Raw genomic sequence first — 13323 nt, forward strand, 5'->3', positions numbered from 1 at the left:
TGACTCCCAATAAGTTTTTAATGGTGGGAGTTCAATTTCCACTGTTTTACATAGTGTGGTCCACTTGAGCTTTGGATCTGCATCATTTTTGGCATCTTACACTTAAATATAAGCTGAAAAAGGTCGGAAGGCGTTGATAAAATATATACACCACGGTAAGTCCCACGGAGCTTGGGCCACGACGTGCCAGGGTGCGGCACTCCGCTTCCAAAAGGAAGGCATTCGGTGCCGTAGCTCTTCCCGCTCTCAAATGGCAAAGGGCGAACATGGCTGTGGTCTTTTGAAATAGGAGGGCACGTCCGATAATCAGTGGAAAGTCAGGGGCTGATTGGCCAATCGGTTTCCTAATTAAACGATGAAAAAACTTTTGATACTCTGGCGGTGTGTTCTAGTACATAAGCAGGCACTAAAAGCATGGCAAGTACGGAATAAATATAACTCAAAATAAACCGTTGAGTAGTGGGACCCATTATAGGTAGATTAGAAATAAAAAAATTGGACTTAGACAATTTCGTAAAGGGCTTATCAGTGGACATGCAATGAACGGGTGAGATAGACAACAGTCACCAATCAACAAATATATGACGTTTAATCAGAGTTAGGGAGTGATAAATTAATATAAAATTTTTTATACTGTAGCTACAGTGGGGCATACGATTTGGACGGTTTTTTATTAGTAAAATTGATGAGACGTGTACAAATTCTTTGTGCATGAGTATGAAAAATGACAGTGCAGCATCGATAAACAATGTACTGCACGCTGCCCAATACTCAATTGTCTGTATGCCGCTCAAGGCTGTTGTCTCTGCCGTTTCCCTATTCCCTCCCAAATACATTTGCAGAGAGAGGGAGAGGGTTCCAAAGCGGCAATCTGAAAGAAAGTTTCAAAGCAGGCATTGAGAGAGAGAGACAGAGGAGTCTCAAAGCAGGCATTTTGTGCGAGAGGAGAGGGTCTCAAAGCACGCATTTTGAGAGAGAGAGAGAGAGGAGTTAACAAAACAGCCAATCTTTCTAAAGAGTATAGTAAAATCAGGATCAAAGTAGTAATAGTAGTACTTTCAGACACAAGAAAACCACATTTTCTAGCACAAAGTGAGATCAAAAAGTGGTTTTAGAATAAAAAGCACCGGCTTTCCTAAAATACAGGAAGAAGAAGAAGAAGAAGAAGAAGAAAAATCCCATCTTTCCTGAAATCCAACAGAGAAACAACAATAACAAGAAATACCCAGATGGGATTTCATTGAAAAATCATCAAAAATAGCAGAAACAGGCAACCGGAGTAAACTTTCAGTGAGAAGAATACACCTTTTACTGAGAAGAGAGAGGGGAAAACCAAAACAAGAGAAAGAGGGGAAAACTAGAAGAAGAGGAAGAAGAAGAGAGCAGAACAGAGCAGATATGGGCTGCTGTTACTCAAGACTCAACAGACAAGAGGCGGTCGCCCGCTGCAAGGACCGCCGCCGGTGCATGAAGCAGCTGGTCAATGCCCGTCATGCCTTCTCCGCTGCCCATTCCTTCTATCTCCGCTCCCTCCGTGGCACCGGCGCTGCCCTCCTCCAGTTCGCCAACTCGGAAACCCACGTCCACGTCCACGTCCACCAACACCAACACCACCATCTGCCGCCTCTTCCTCCATCTCCAACGCCACCAACGCCACCTCCTCCACCACCTCCTCCCCCCATGAGCCCAAGCTCCGACACCTGGACGTCGGTCTCCACCTCCACTGCTCTCCCTCCACCACCTCCCCCTCCTCCTTCTAGCTGGGATTTTTGGGACCCTTTTGCTCCTTCTTCTTCCAGGTCTGTAACTGAGGAGGAGTGGGAAGCTACCACTACTGTATCTGAAGCTGCTGTCGCACTTGCTCCTTCCCATGAGTCTGTCAAGGCGGCAGTGGTGACTACGACACCTTCTATAGTCAGCGGCTACTCGAAGGAGGAAGCTGGAAGTGAACTTGCTTTGGTGGTTTCAAGGAATACTGGTAAAGATCTTGTTGAGATTATAAAGGAGCTTGATGAGTATTTCCTCAAGGCAGCTGATGCTGGAAGCCATGTCTCTTTGCTTTTGGAAGCCACGAGTTCTGGTTTTTCTAGTCAAAGAACAACAGGCAAGCATATTCTGTTTCGGGTATTTTTTTTTATTTTTTTTATTTTTTTAAAAAAGAGGAAAGGTAGAGAAATCTTGCATTCTTCTCCATCATGTAATTTATTTTTTTCTTATTTTTGTTGGGTTATCTTTTCTGTTGTTATAATCATATGCAGGTAAGGTTTACAACTACGGAAGGAGTTTGGGCCCGTCGCTGTGGTCACGGGGTTCAAATTCGAAATCTAGCGGTTTTAACAGCATTGGGAGGTTGGATGAGGAGATGATTGGGGGTTGTGTTGGGAATGCAAGCCATTGCTCTACAGTAGAGAGGCTTTATGCTTGGGAGAAAAAGCTGTACCAGGAAGTCAAGGTGTATACTGCTACTTCTCATGTGGTTTTTAATTCTTGCTCCTTTTTGAGGGCTGTCCATTGCTCTCCTTGCCCTGTTTAACAAGAATTCTGTAGTTTTACCATTTCTGATTTTAGAATTTTCTTTCTCTAGAAGTTGCCAGGATAGCCCTGGATTGTCTTCTGTTTGAACTTTGCATGCTAGAGTCATGTTTTATGTGCTTGTTTAACTTTAGACATAAATGGAGAGCTCTAAAACATCTCCACTGCGTATGTGTCACTTATGCATGGTGATCAGGACCGCTTGTTTTGCTGGACGATCTTCTGGATGTGCTGTACGCCAAGTAGAAAGGCAGTTGGAATGTGGTAGCTATCTAATCACTGCCTGAAAATGGATGGCTAATATGAGTGATGGTCCACGTTCAACAGAGAAAGGTCACAATGATGAAGCGGTCAGGATCATCCAATCACATTATTTTTGGGCTATGGCTCATATATCTAACAATCCACCTGATAAATGGTCAAGTCATTTACCTGCTTGCATGTATTTGTTGGGACCACGTGAAGTGTGTTTATCAGTATAATTTCTGGTTTGAATGATATGCAAGCCTTCGGTTGCTTTGAAGGATGGAAAGACCAACATGCTCTTGATTTTCTTCTTTGTTAGAATGCTGAGAGTATAAAAATGGAGCATGAGAAGAGGGCGGCATTGCTAAGGAAGCAACAAGCAAGGGGAGGGGATTATGTGAAGATTGAGAAGAGTAGGAAAGAGATTGAGAAGTTGGAGTCTAGGATGATGGTTTCTTCCCAGGCCATAGAGACCACCTCCGATGAGATTATCAGGTTGAGAGAGGCAGAACTCCATCCACAGCTCCTTGAACTGGCTAAAGGGTTGGTACTCTTACCCTGTCTTCTTTTCTTTTCTGAATGCTACGGTTATTTAACCAAGGAAAGATTGGATAGAGCAATTATGGCACACATTCCAACATGGTTCCTCGGCCCACAAATCAGACCAATCCACTCATCAGATGGGCCACACTTGAATGAGGTAAATGGATGGTTGGAAGAAATCCCAGCAAACCTATATAATACGCCATACATAAGTAAACCACATGATGCGTGGATTGGCATGTTCACACATAGCTCCACCTGGTTAATGGCTCAGATCTATCAAGCGTGCACCAATTCACGTATGCCACAATTCATCCCTTGAATGCTCAAATCACTTAGCATCTTTCCTTTTTTCCTATAAAATGCTCTGGTTGTTTCCTGTTCTTAGTTTGGATTAGAGAATGACTGCATTTCTTTATTCTGTGGTAAGAATTGTGTTTTGATTGATTAGTGGGATTGATTGGGACAGTGATGGAGTTTGGTCCTGACATTCATGCTTGGTTGCATGCTCTGCATGCTCGCAGGGTTGAATAAGCCAATGTCAATTCTGACTACTTGGTAATCTGGTTGAAAAAAGGAGACCATGTATAGACTAGTTTGATTCTTTGATAGGATTTGGATTTGGACTCATTTAGTTCTTGTATGATCGGTACACTTCTTGTTGTGGTTGTTGGTCCTTCTGGCAGACTTTCAGTCAGTGCCATTGTTTTCAAGCTTGCAGGGTTGATTTGGTCAGAGTCAACTCTTGACTTTCAGAAATTTGGATGTGCCATATGATACTTTCTTTGTAACTGTATGTATGAAATTGAGAAATGATCCAATGCTCTTAGAGCATTATATGTTACAATTTTCCTAGTTGGATAGGGACACACGGACAGGATGCGTTCCAACCAATCATTTTGTCCTAATAATACAAAAACTGGGTTCTTTTTCATAGCCATCTATTTTTCAAGCCAAGTATGTATAGGATCATTTGATGAACAGCCCATGATGGGCCTGTTCAGACCTTTAATTTTATTCATCCTGGCCCTGCCCATTGACAGCCTTGTGTTTCACATGAAGAAAGGTTGAAGAGGTGATTTGCAGCACATTCTAACATGGCATGCGCATACAACCAGGTGGGGCGCATTGTGAACGTCTACTGGCCCAAATAATCAGGCTGTTCCATCCATCAGGTGGGCCACTTGTCTATTCAGTTCAGACTTTGTCTTTCTCTAACCACCCATTTTTTTTTTTTTGATACTTATGGCTTGATAATTGGACTGGCCTGATTTGTGTGCCGGGCATGTTAATGGCTCCACCCAATGACTGACCTATGTCTGTATGTATACATGTGCCATGTGGGCACAGGTACTGCAAATCATCACTTCAATCTTCCCTCACTCGAATCGCCTCAACATTTCTCATTATCATATACTTGGTAGCATGGTTTAAGTTTGTAGAGTTAGCTTGGCCATTCGGGTCAAAGAAAAGGTAAAAAATTGCAAATTGAATACATATTTTGCTTTTGTGAGTTCGACTCTTAGGGCCTGTTTGGACTGCAATTTATAATGATAATGTAATGTAAAAGTGTAATCATTACATTACGATGCCATTTGGGGAAAAAATCAATAAAATATGAATCTGTTGCTGGTTTATGCTGGCAGTATGTCAGTGTAATTATTTACCACCCGAATCGTATCGTTGGATTTCATTGCCATACACTGTTTTGAAACAACTGTTTGAATAAAAAGTGGTCTCTTAGCGCTTGGCTTGAAATACGCTTGTAGCCCTCATTAAATACACCGCTCAACCTCTTTCTCTCAATCTCCATTTCCCTTGCCGGTGCATGGCCTTGAAGTGGAATTGTCGACACCCAAGGCCGCATATTCTGCATCAACAGATAGCAGTTCTCTACCACGAAGGGAAATACCATCCCTAGAGGTTCTTCATCTGCTTGCTGCAATGCAGGCAAACAACTAGTGAGGACATATTCATCTTATTCATCTCCATCTCTTTCCATGTGGTGGATTGATAGGTTACTGATACATTTCCTTGCTTCCTATGATGCTGGTTGCAATCTGATTTCCGAGGACTGGTTCTTCAGCCATGGGCAGCTTCATGCATACAATCAGAGGTTTCCTCTCTGGACTGTTTCTGTTTGGAAAATACTAAGGTTTTCGGACAATATCGGAAGAGGCAAGAAGCACATCCCATTCACTGCCTGTCTACTTCCGAGTTCATGATCATTTGTTCTAAGATGGGCATTCTGTTAGGCATGTCACACTAGATTTGGGATTGTTGCCTTCCATATGGTGATGTTAAACTTCCCGGGTTTTTGATGTATCATACCATATTCTTTGTCGTATCCCCTCTGTCAAAGATTTTCAGTGGCCGAACTTGTCATGGGATACACATATTCAACTTGTAGAAGAGAAGCAGGGAGGTCAGTAGATCATCACCAACTTTTCTGCTTTCTATGAAGCAAATCCCCTACATTGATGGTCTATATCTGATTTTATGACCATTTGTTCTAACATGGTCATTCTGCCATGCATTTCACAGTACATGAGGGATTATTTTCTTCCCTGGGGTAAATTGTTGTGTTGAAAATAAATTTCAAAAATGAAAGTTATGTTTAGTAAGTAAATAAATATGTTAATTATTTAATCTTTTTATAAATAGTGTGTATAGCCAGTCGGTAAGAGAAGGGATTTTTGCTTCTGCAACCAGGGTTCAAATCTCCTCAAAGATGGTGCGAAGCATCGTCCGTGCTTGTGCGCGGCGTGGGCTCTAGGGCTGTTTGGGCGCTTTATTAGGCGCACTTAGCACTTCACACGTGCGCATTGTCGCATGGAGCCAAAAGAGCCTTAGTCTTTTTGGCACGTGGTTCATACTTTTTGGGCCATGATGCAACTTGAATTGAAATAGGGTCTACCTTGAGGTATTATTAACCTTAGTGTTGATTGAGAGTGACTGTGACATGGTTGTACATGTGGCACCTATGTCATGTGTCGCTCAAGTGGCAACAGTTTTAAACTGTTGGATAACCTTTTTTGGTCTAAAAGGGTACATAAATAACTGCCATAGGACAAATGGTCATGTCCTTTTATGAAAGGATGTTGTTTGCTATGAATGAGTGTGGATGTCTTGAAGAGGCACATTGGTATCTCTATAGGAAGAACTCCATGACCATTCGATTGCTATAAATCCTGGATACTATAATCCAGAAAGTGTATTCTCTCCATTTTCCAGATAAACCATCCATTGTGCAGCACTCTCGAATTTCACCTCTTACCGTGATTTTTCGGAACATTTTAAAGGCATATCGGTGTCAAAACTAGAGATCTGTTCAACACTTAAATGTGCAAATTTTCGTGTTGAAATTCGGATTGAGAGTTTATTGTTATCTTGAAGACAATTTGCACATTTCCTTTGTTTGCACTTGCTGGAATTACCAGAAAAAAGGGTAGCAAATCTGTCTTGAGAAATTGACTATTCAAGTCGAGCCTTGAACCCGATAGATTTGATTGTCTCATTATCTTTTTCCTCTATCCTCTGTGTTCTAGATTGTTAATTTTTAAACATTCAAGACAAAATTTAACTCTAAGTCACAATGGAGGCAATTCATTCCATTAAAGTTATGAACCAAGATTTTGTACGACTGGATCGTTTCGATGGTCAATTCTTCTCAAGATGGCAGCAGAAGATGCTTTTCTTTCTAACAACTCTTAAGTTATTATTCTACATCCTTGATGATGAACTGTCTTCTCTGCCCAAGCCAAAAGACGACGACTCAGAACAAGTGAAGGCGGAATGGAGGAAAAGGAAGGAGGACGATTTTCTGTGCAAATGTCATATCCTAAACGCCCTCTCTAATTCCATCTATAACTCATATCGTAAAATATCCTCTGCCAAAGACCTCTAGACCATAGTGTGTTGTAAAGGCCGTTACGGGGCCGTAATGGCCGTTACATAAAGGTAACAGTGGCAACTGTTACACGTTACGAGGTCGTAATAGGGAAAAAAATGACCTGTAATTGTCGTTAACAATATGTTACATCCTATATAAAGGCCATAATAGCCTTGTAATGGTCTATTACGGGACAGAGATAGGTTTTTCATACTTTTTAATCAACATTATGGGGCAAATATAGGTTTTTCGGGGTTTTTTTCAATAAATAAAAAAATAAAAAAGAAAGAACATAACGGCCGTTACGGGGCCATAACAGCCGTTATTCCCCGTATCGCAAAGGTAACGGTGGTGGCCGTCCGTTACTGTTATTCATGCCATAAAATGATATCTTCAAATGGTTGGGCGTTTCATATACAACACATGCATCATGATGGGTCCCATAGACGGATACATGGATGGAATAGGTGGGACCCATAGAGCTTGCTACCGTGTACAATAGCTGGTTGCACGGCAACAGAACAGCCATGTAGTTACCGTACATGCAGCTATTGCTGCTTAAAGCAAGGCAGAGGTGGGTCCCACGTAAGGCCCACCCTCACATGTCATGTATATGATATAATATATATATATATATATATATATATATATATATATATATATATATATATATATATATATAATATATTAGATGCTTTTAAGCATTGAAGAGAGAGCAAAGGTGGGTCCCTTGTAGGGCCCACCCTTCCTAGCTAATATAAGATATTATATAATATTATAATATAATATATTAATATTATATTAAAAAAACAACGTCTAGGCCCTGGACGGCCTGAACATGCACATACATCAATGGGAGCCCCACACGTGGGGTGAGTTCCACCGTCCAGGGGTGGTGGATGGCTCACACGCAGCACGTGTGGCCCATCCAAACGAGTCGACGACGTGGGATATGGTGGGTCCCACGGACCCCAACTGACCTCAGCGTTGAAACGAGGTACCTTTCACTCCACCTAGCACTGGAGCTAGGGTCTGGGCCCCAGCATTGAAACGAGGTGTCTCCACTCAGTCTGCCAGTTGAGCTATGGATCTGGGTGCGGACAGACGCATCAAGGAGGGCCCCACACGGACGTGGGTCCCACTGTCCAAGGGTGGTGGATGGTCTGGATAAAGCATATACACCACGGTGTGGCCCATTTAAAAGGATGGAGTGAAAGGTGTATATGTTTTATCCAGACCATCCACCACCCTTGGACAGTGGGACCCACGTCCGTGTGGGGCCCTCCTTGATGCGTCTGTCTGCACCCAGATCCATAGCTCAACTGGCAGACTGAGTGGAGACACCTCGTTTCAATGCTGGGGCCCAGACCCTAGCTCCAGTGCTAGGTGGAGTGAAAGGTACCTCGTTTCAACGCTGAGGTCAGTTGGGGTCCGTGGGACCCACCATATCCCACGTCGTCGACTCGTTTGGATGGGCCACACGTGCTGCGTGTGAGCCATCCACCACCCCTGGATGGTGGAACTCACCCCAAGTGTGGGGCTCCCATTAATGTATGTGCATGTTCAGGCCGTCCAGGGCCTGGATGTTGTTTTTTTAATATAATATTAATATATTATATTATAATATTATATAATATCTTATATTAGCTAGGAAGGGTGGGCCCTACAAGGGACCCACCTTTTCCCTCTCTTCAATGCTTAAAAGCTGCTGTGCAACAGTATATTATATATATATATATATATTATATCATATACATGACATGTGAGGGTGGGCCTTACGTGGGACCCACCTCTGCCTTGCTTTAAGCAGCAATAGCTGCATGTACGGCAACTACATGGCTGTTCTGTTGCCGTGCAACTAGCTATTGTACACGGTAGCAAGCTCTGTGGGTCCCACCTATTCCATCCATGTGTCCGTCTATGGGACCCATCATGATGCATGTGTTGTATACGAACCGCCCAACCATTTGAAGATATCATTTTATGGCATGAATAAAAGAGTGGGTTTGAGTCTAATAAGTTGGTTATCACCAAGAATGGTATGTTTGTAGGCAAAGGATATTCATGTAATGGTATGATTAAATTGAATATCAATAATAATAATGATGTTTCCATTTATATAGTGGATTCTGTTTCTTTATGTCATGCTAGACTAGGTTACGTTAGTCAATGAAAAGAATGATGATCCTAAGACTTATACTAAAATATGGAATAGAACAAGAAGAGAAATGTGATGTGTGTGCCTATTCTAAAATAACCAGAAAACCCTTTGCAAGTGGTATTAGAAAATCACAACCCTTGGGGTTAATTCATTTTGATATCTGTGATTTAAATAACACCTTAAATCGTGGTGGAAAAATGTATTTTATCACATTTATCGATGATTTCACTAGATTTTCCTATGTATACTTGATAAAATCTAAAGATAAAGCCTTTGAAATGTTTAAGTTTTATAAGGCCGAAGTGAAAAATCAGTTGAATATAAGGATTAAAGCCCTCGGAAGTAATAGAGGGGGTGAGTACTCTTCTAATGAATTCAACGACTTTTGTGAATCAAATGGTATAATCTATGAATTTACTACTGCTTACACACCTCAACAAAATGGCCTAGCGGAACGCAAAAATAGGACATTAGTTGAGATGATCAACTGTATGATATTAAATTCTGAATTACCATTGAATTTGTGGGGGGAAGCATTGTTAATAGCAAACTATATACTAAATGTTATCCCACACAAAAAATTGGATGTCTCCCCATATGATTTGTGGAAAAAGAAGAAATCCAATCTTCATTACTACAAAGTATGGGGAAGTATAGAAGAAGTCAGGATAATTGATTCTAAAAGAGCAAAATCAGTTCCTAGAGGAATCGGGTGTGCCTTTGTGGGTTATGGGATTAATAGTCTCGTATATAGATTTTTGGTTTTAGAACAATCTACTTTTGCTGACAAAAATATGAGTATAGAGTCTAGGGATGCTGTATTTTTTGAAAATATAGTATACAAAGAATATATGAATAATCATACAAAAAGACAAGTTGATGAAAATATAGTAGAACCAATGAAGCAATTCACTGCCTAGTAATCCATCAAATGGATGTCAAAACGGCATTCTTAAATGATGATCTAGATGAGGAAGTATATATGGAATAAACTGAAGGGTTTGTTCAACCTGGGCAAGAGAAGAAAATGTGTAAACTGGTCAAATCTTTATATGGGCTCAAGCAAGCTCCTAAGTAATTGCATGAGAAGTTTGACCAAGTAGTTCAATCTAATGGTTTTAGAGTAAACTAAGCAGATAAATACATATATATTAAAGGTCAAATCATTATCTGTTTGTATGTAGATGATATGCTAATATTTGGACCAAATGTGGAATGTGTAAAAGAAACTAAAAAGTTTCTAAGTACCAATTTCGACATGAAGGATATGGATAAAGCCGATATAATATTAGGTATTAAGATTTATAATCTTAATGATATAATAGCCTTAACACAATCTCATTATCTAGAGAAAGTGTTAAATAAGTTTAACCACTATGATGGTAAATCGGTTTCAACCCCATTTGATCCAAGTATTAAATTAGTTAAAAATACCGGTAGATGTAAAGCACAACAAGAATATACTAGTATTATTGAGATTTTAATGTATGCAATGAATTGCACTAGACCTAATATAACATTCACTGTAGGAATGCTAAGCATGTATACTAGTAATCCAGGACAAGTACATTGGAATGCAATATCAAGAGTATTTAAAAGGGACCATAGATTATGGACTGCATTATATCCACTGTACTTAGAGGTTATAGCGATGCAAGCTGGAATGTAGATAACATAGAATCTAAATCTACAAGTGGCTGGATATTCACTCTTGGAGGAGGAGCAATATCATGGGCATCGAAGAAACAAACGTGCATATCTCACTCTATAATGGAAAGTGAGTTTATAACACTTAGTGCTGCTTGTAAAGAAGGAGAATTGCTAAGATACCTACTGATGGAACTCCCGTATTGGCCAAAACCTACGCCTGCCATATCTATCTTTCGTGATAGTCAAGCTACTCTTTGTCGTGCTATGAGTAATGCTTATAATGGTAAGTCTAGAAATGTAGGTCTAAGGCATAACTTTGTTAAAGGATTACTCAGATATGGAGTAATCACAATGGAATATGTTAAATCCATCCTGAACCTAGCATATCCATTGACAAAAGGTTTATCAAGATATCAACTAAGGAGAACCACTAAAGGAATGAGACTAAGATCCAGAAAGATATAACTTTCACTCTTGATGGCAACCCTACCTAAGTTTTGAAATATAGGCTAGGTTCAAAGGGACGAACAAGTCAAGTATGTGACTGAAACATGCACTGGAAATAAATTGAGTCTTATTCCTAAAACTCTAGTGCTTGGTTTCTACATTTCATAGGAGGCTAAGTACTAACTCTTAATAGGTCTCTAAGCAGACTTTGTTGAGATGAAGCAGAATCATCTTTGATAGATCTACCTAGTGAGGCCGCTTTTGAAGAGATTGAGATCGTCTCTAGAATACTCATGAAATTAAGATACGCGCAAGGCTAGAAATGTGTGAACTTTTAGATCTCCAGTTATAAATGAATAGATGTGTGTTATGTGTCCGGTGAGTTATATTAGGTCCTTAGTTCAAGACTAATGGGTCACTAAGTACTTGACAAAACCTTGATACGTATACACTAAAGTAAATGTTCAAATCCATAAGATACCTTTACTTAATGCACTTATTTATACTGATATGCCATTTGTAATAAAAATAAATTTTAAAAAATAAAAGTTGTTTTTAATAAGTAAATAAATATATTAATTATTTAAACTTTCCATAAATAGTGTGTATAGCCAGTCGGTAAGAGAAGGAGTTTTTGCTTCTGCAACCAGGGTTCAAATCTCCTCAATAGAGCTGGGCAGGACTTGACTCGATCCGGCGGATTTGACTCGTTTGACTTGGTCGGATCTGACTTGATCTGAACCGAATGCCAGGGTCGGGTTCGGATCGAGTAGACCCACCCTGATCCGAATCCCGACCGAGTCGAGTTCAGGTTATGTAGTAATCCGATCCGACCCAATTCGAAATCCGATCCGGTCGAATCCGATTCAATCCGAAACCCGACTCGGTCTGGAATCGGGTACTATATATACAAAACAAAAAAAAAATACCCATTCCCCTCCCTAGCTTAACCCTAACAGCTGAGCGCCGCACCCAACCCGATCTCGACGTCCCCTACTCTGGCACCCATCCGGCTTCGAGATCCTCCTCCTCTTTCTCTCTCCTCCACTCGTCCGCACAGCAGCACTCGTCCGGCTTCGAGCTCCTCTCTCTCCTCCACCTATTCGGTTTCGAGCTCCTCCTCTCTCTCCCCTCCACCCGTCCAGTTTCGAGCTCCTCCTCTCTCTCTCTCTCCTCCGCTCGTCCGCACACAGCTGAGCAGCGCCCGTCTGGCTTCGAGCTCCGCCTCCTCCCCCCCTTTCTCTCTCTCCTCCACTCGTCCGCACAGCATCACCGGTCCAGCCACCCAACCCATTCTCGAGCTCGATTTTTCAGGTATTTATTTATTTATTAATTATTATTTTAATTAAAATGGATGGCTCTGATCGGCTTGGCCCGCTGTGTTGCATCGAGGCCGATCCGAATTGTACCCAACTCGATCCGACTCGGTTTCTCTGACCGAGTCGGACTCGGTTCGGGTCAAGCCCAGCCAAGAATCGATTCGGATCGAGTCAGGCCCTTTGGACTTGGTCCCGAGTCGGATTGAGTTTGGATCAGGGTTTTCAAAATACCGGATCGAGTCGAGTTGGACGTAACTCGGTCTGACTCGACTCGATGCCCACCTTTACTCCTCAAGGACAATGCGAAGCACCGTCCGTGCAAGCGCGGACGGTGTGGGCTATAGGGTTGTTTGGGCGCTTTATTAGGTGTACTTAGCACTTCGCACTTCGCACGTGCGCATCGTCGCATGGAGCCAAAAGAGCCTTAGTCTTTTTGGCACTAGGTTCAAACTTTTTGGGCCATGGCGTAACTTGAATTGAAGTAGGGTCTACCCTGAAGTATTATTAACCTTAGTGTTAATTGAGAGTGATTG

At 41.4% G+C, this 13323-nt stretch overlaps 1 protein-coding gene across 1 annotated transcript in view; it reads left to right on the forward strand.

The window, feature by feature from the left end:
- Nucleotides 1–830: 830 nt before the first annotated feature.
- The window catches only part of LOC131237258 (protein ALTERED PHOSPHATE STARVATION RESPONSE 1), a 61118-nt gene continuing 48625 nt past the window's right edge, over nucleotides 831–13323 (forward strand). The window contains exons 1-3 of the mRNA XM_058234946.1: nucleotides 831–2104; nucleotides 2259–2452; nucleotides 3098–3321. Of these exons, the coding sequence (XP_058090929.1) occupies nucleotides 1399–2104; nucleotides 2259–2452; nucleotides 3098–3321 (1124 nt within the window). The 5' untranslated portion in view covers nucleotides 831–1398. The remainder of the gene's footprint in view (nucleotides 2105–2258; nucleotides 2453–3097; nucleotides 3322–13323) is intronic.

The sequence above is a fragment of the Magnolia sinica genome, chromosome 2 (assembly GCF_029962835.1).
Source record: "Magnolia sinica isolate HGM2019 chromosome 2, MsV1, whole genome shotgun sequence".
NCBI lineage: Eukaryota > Viridiplantae > Streptophyta > Magnoliopsida > Magnoliales > Magnoliaceae > Magnolia > Magnolia sinica.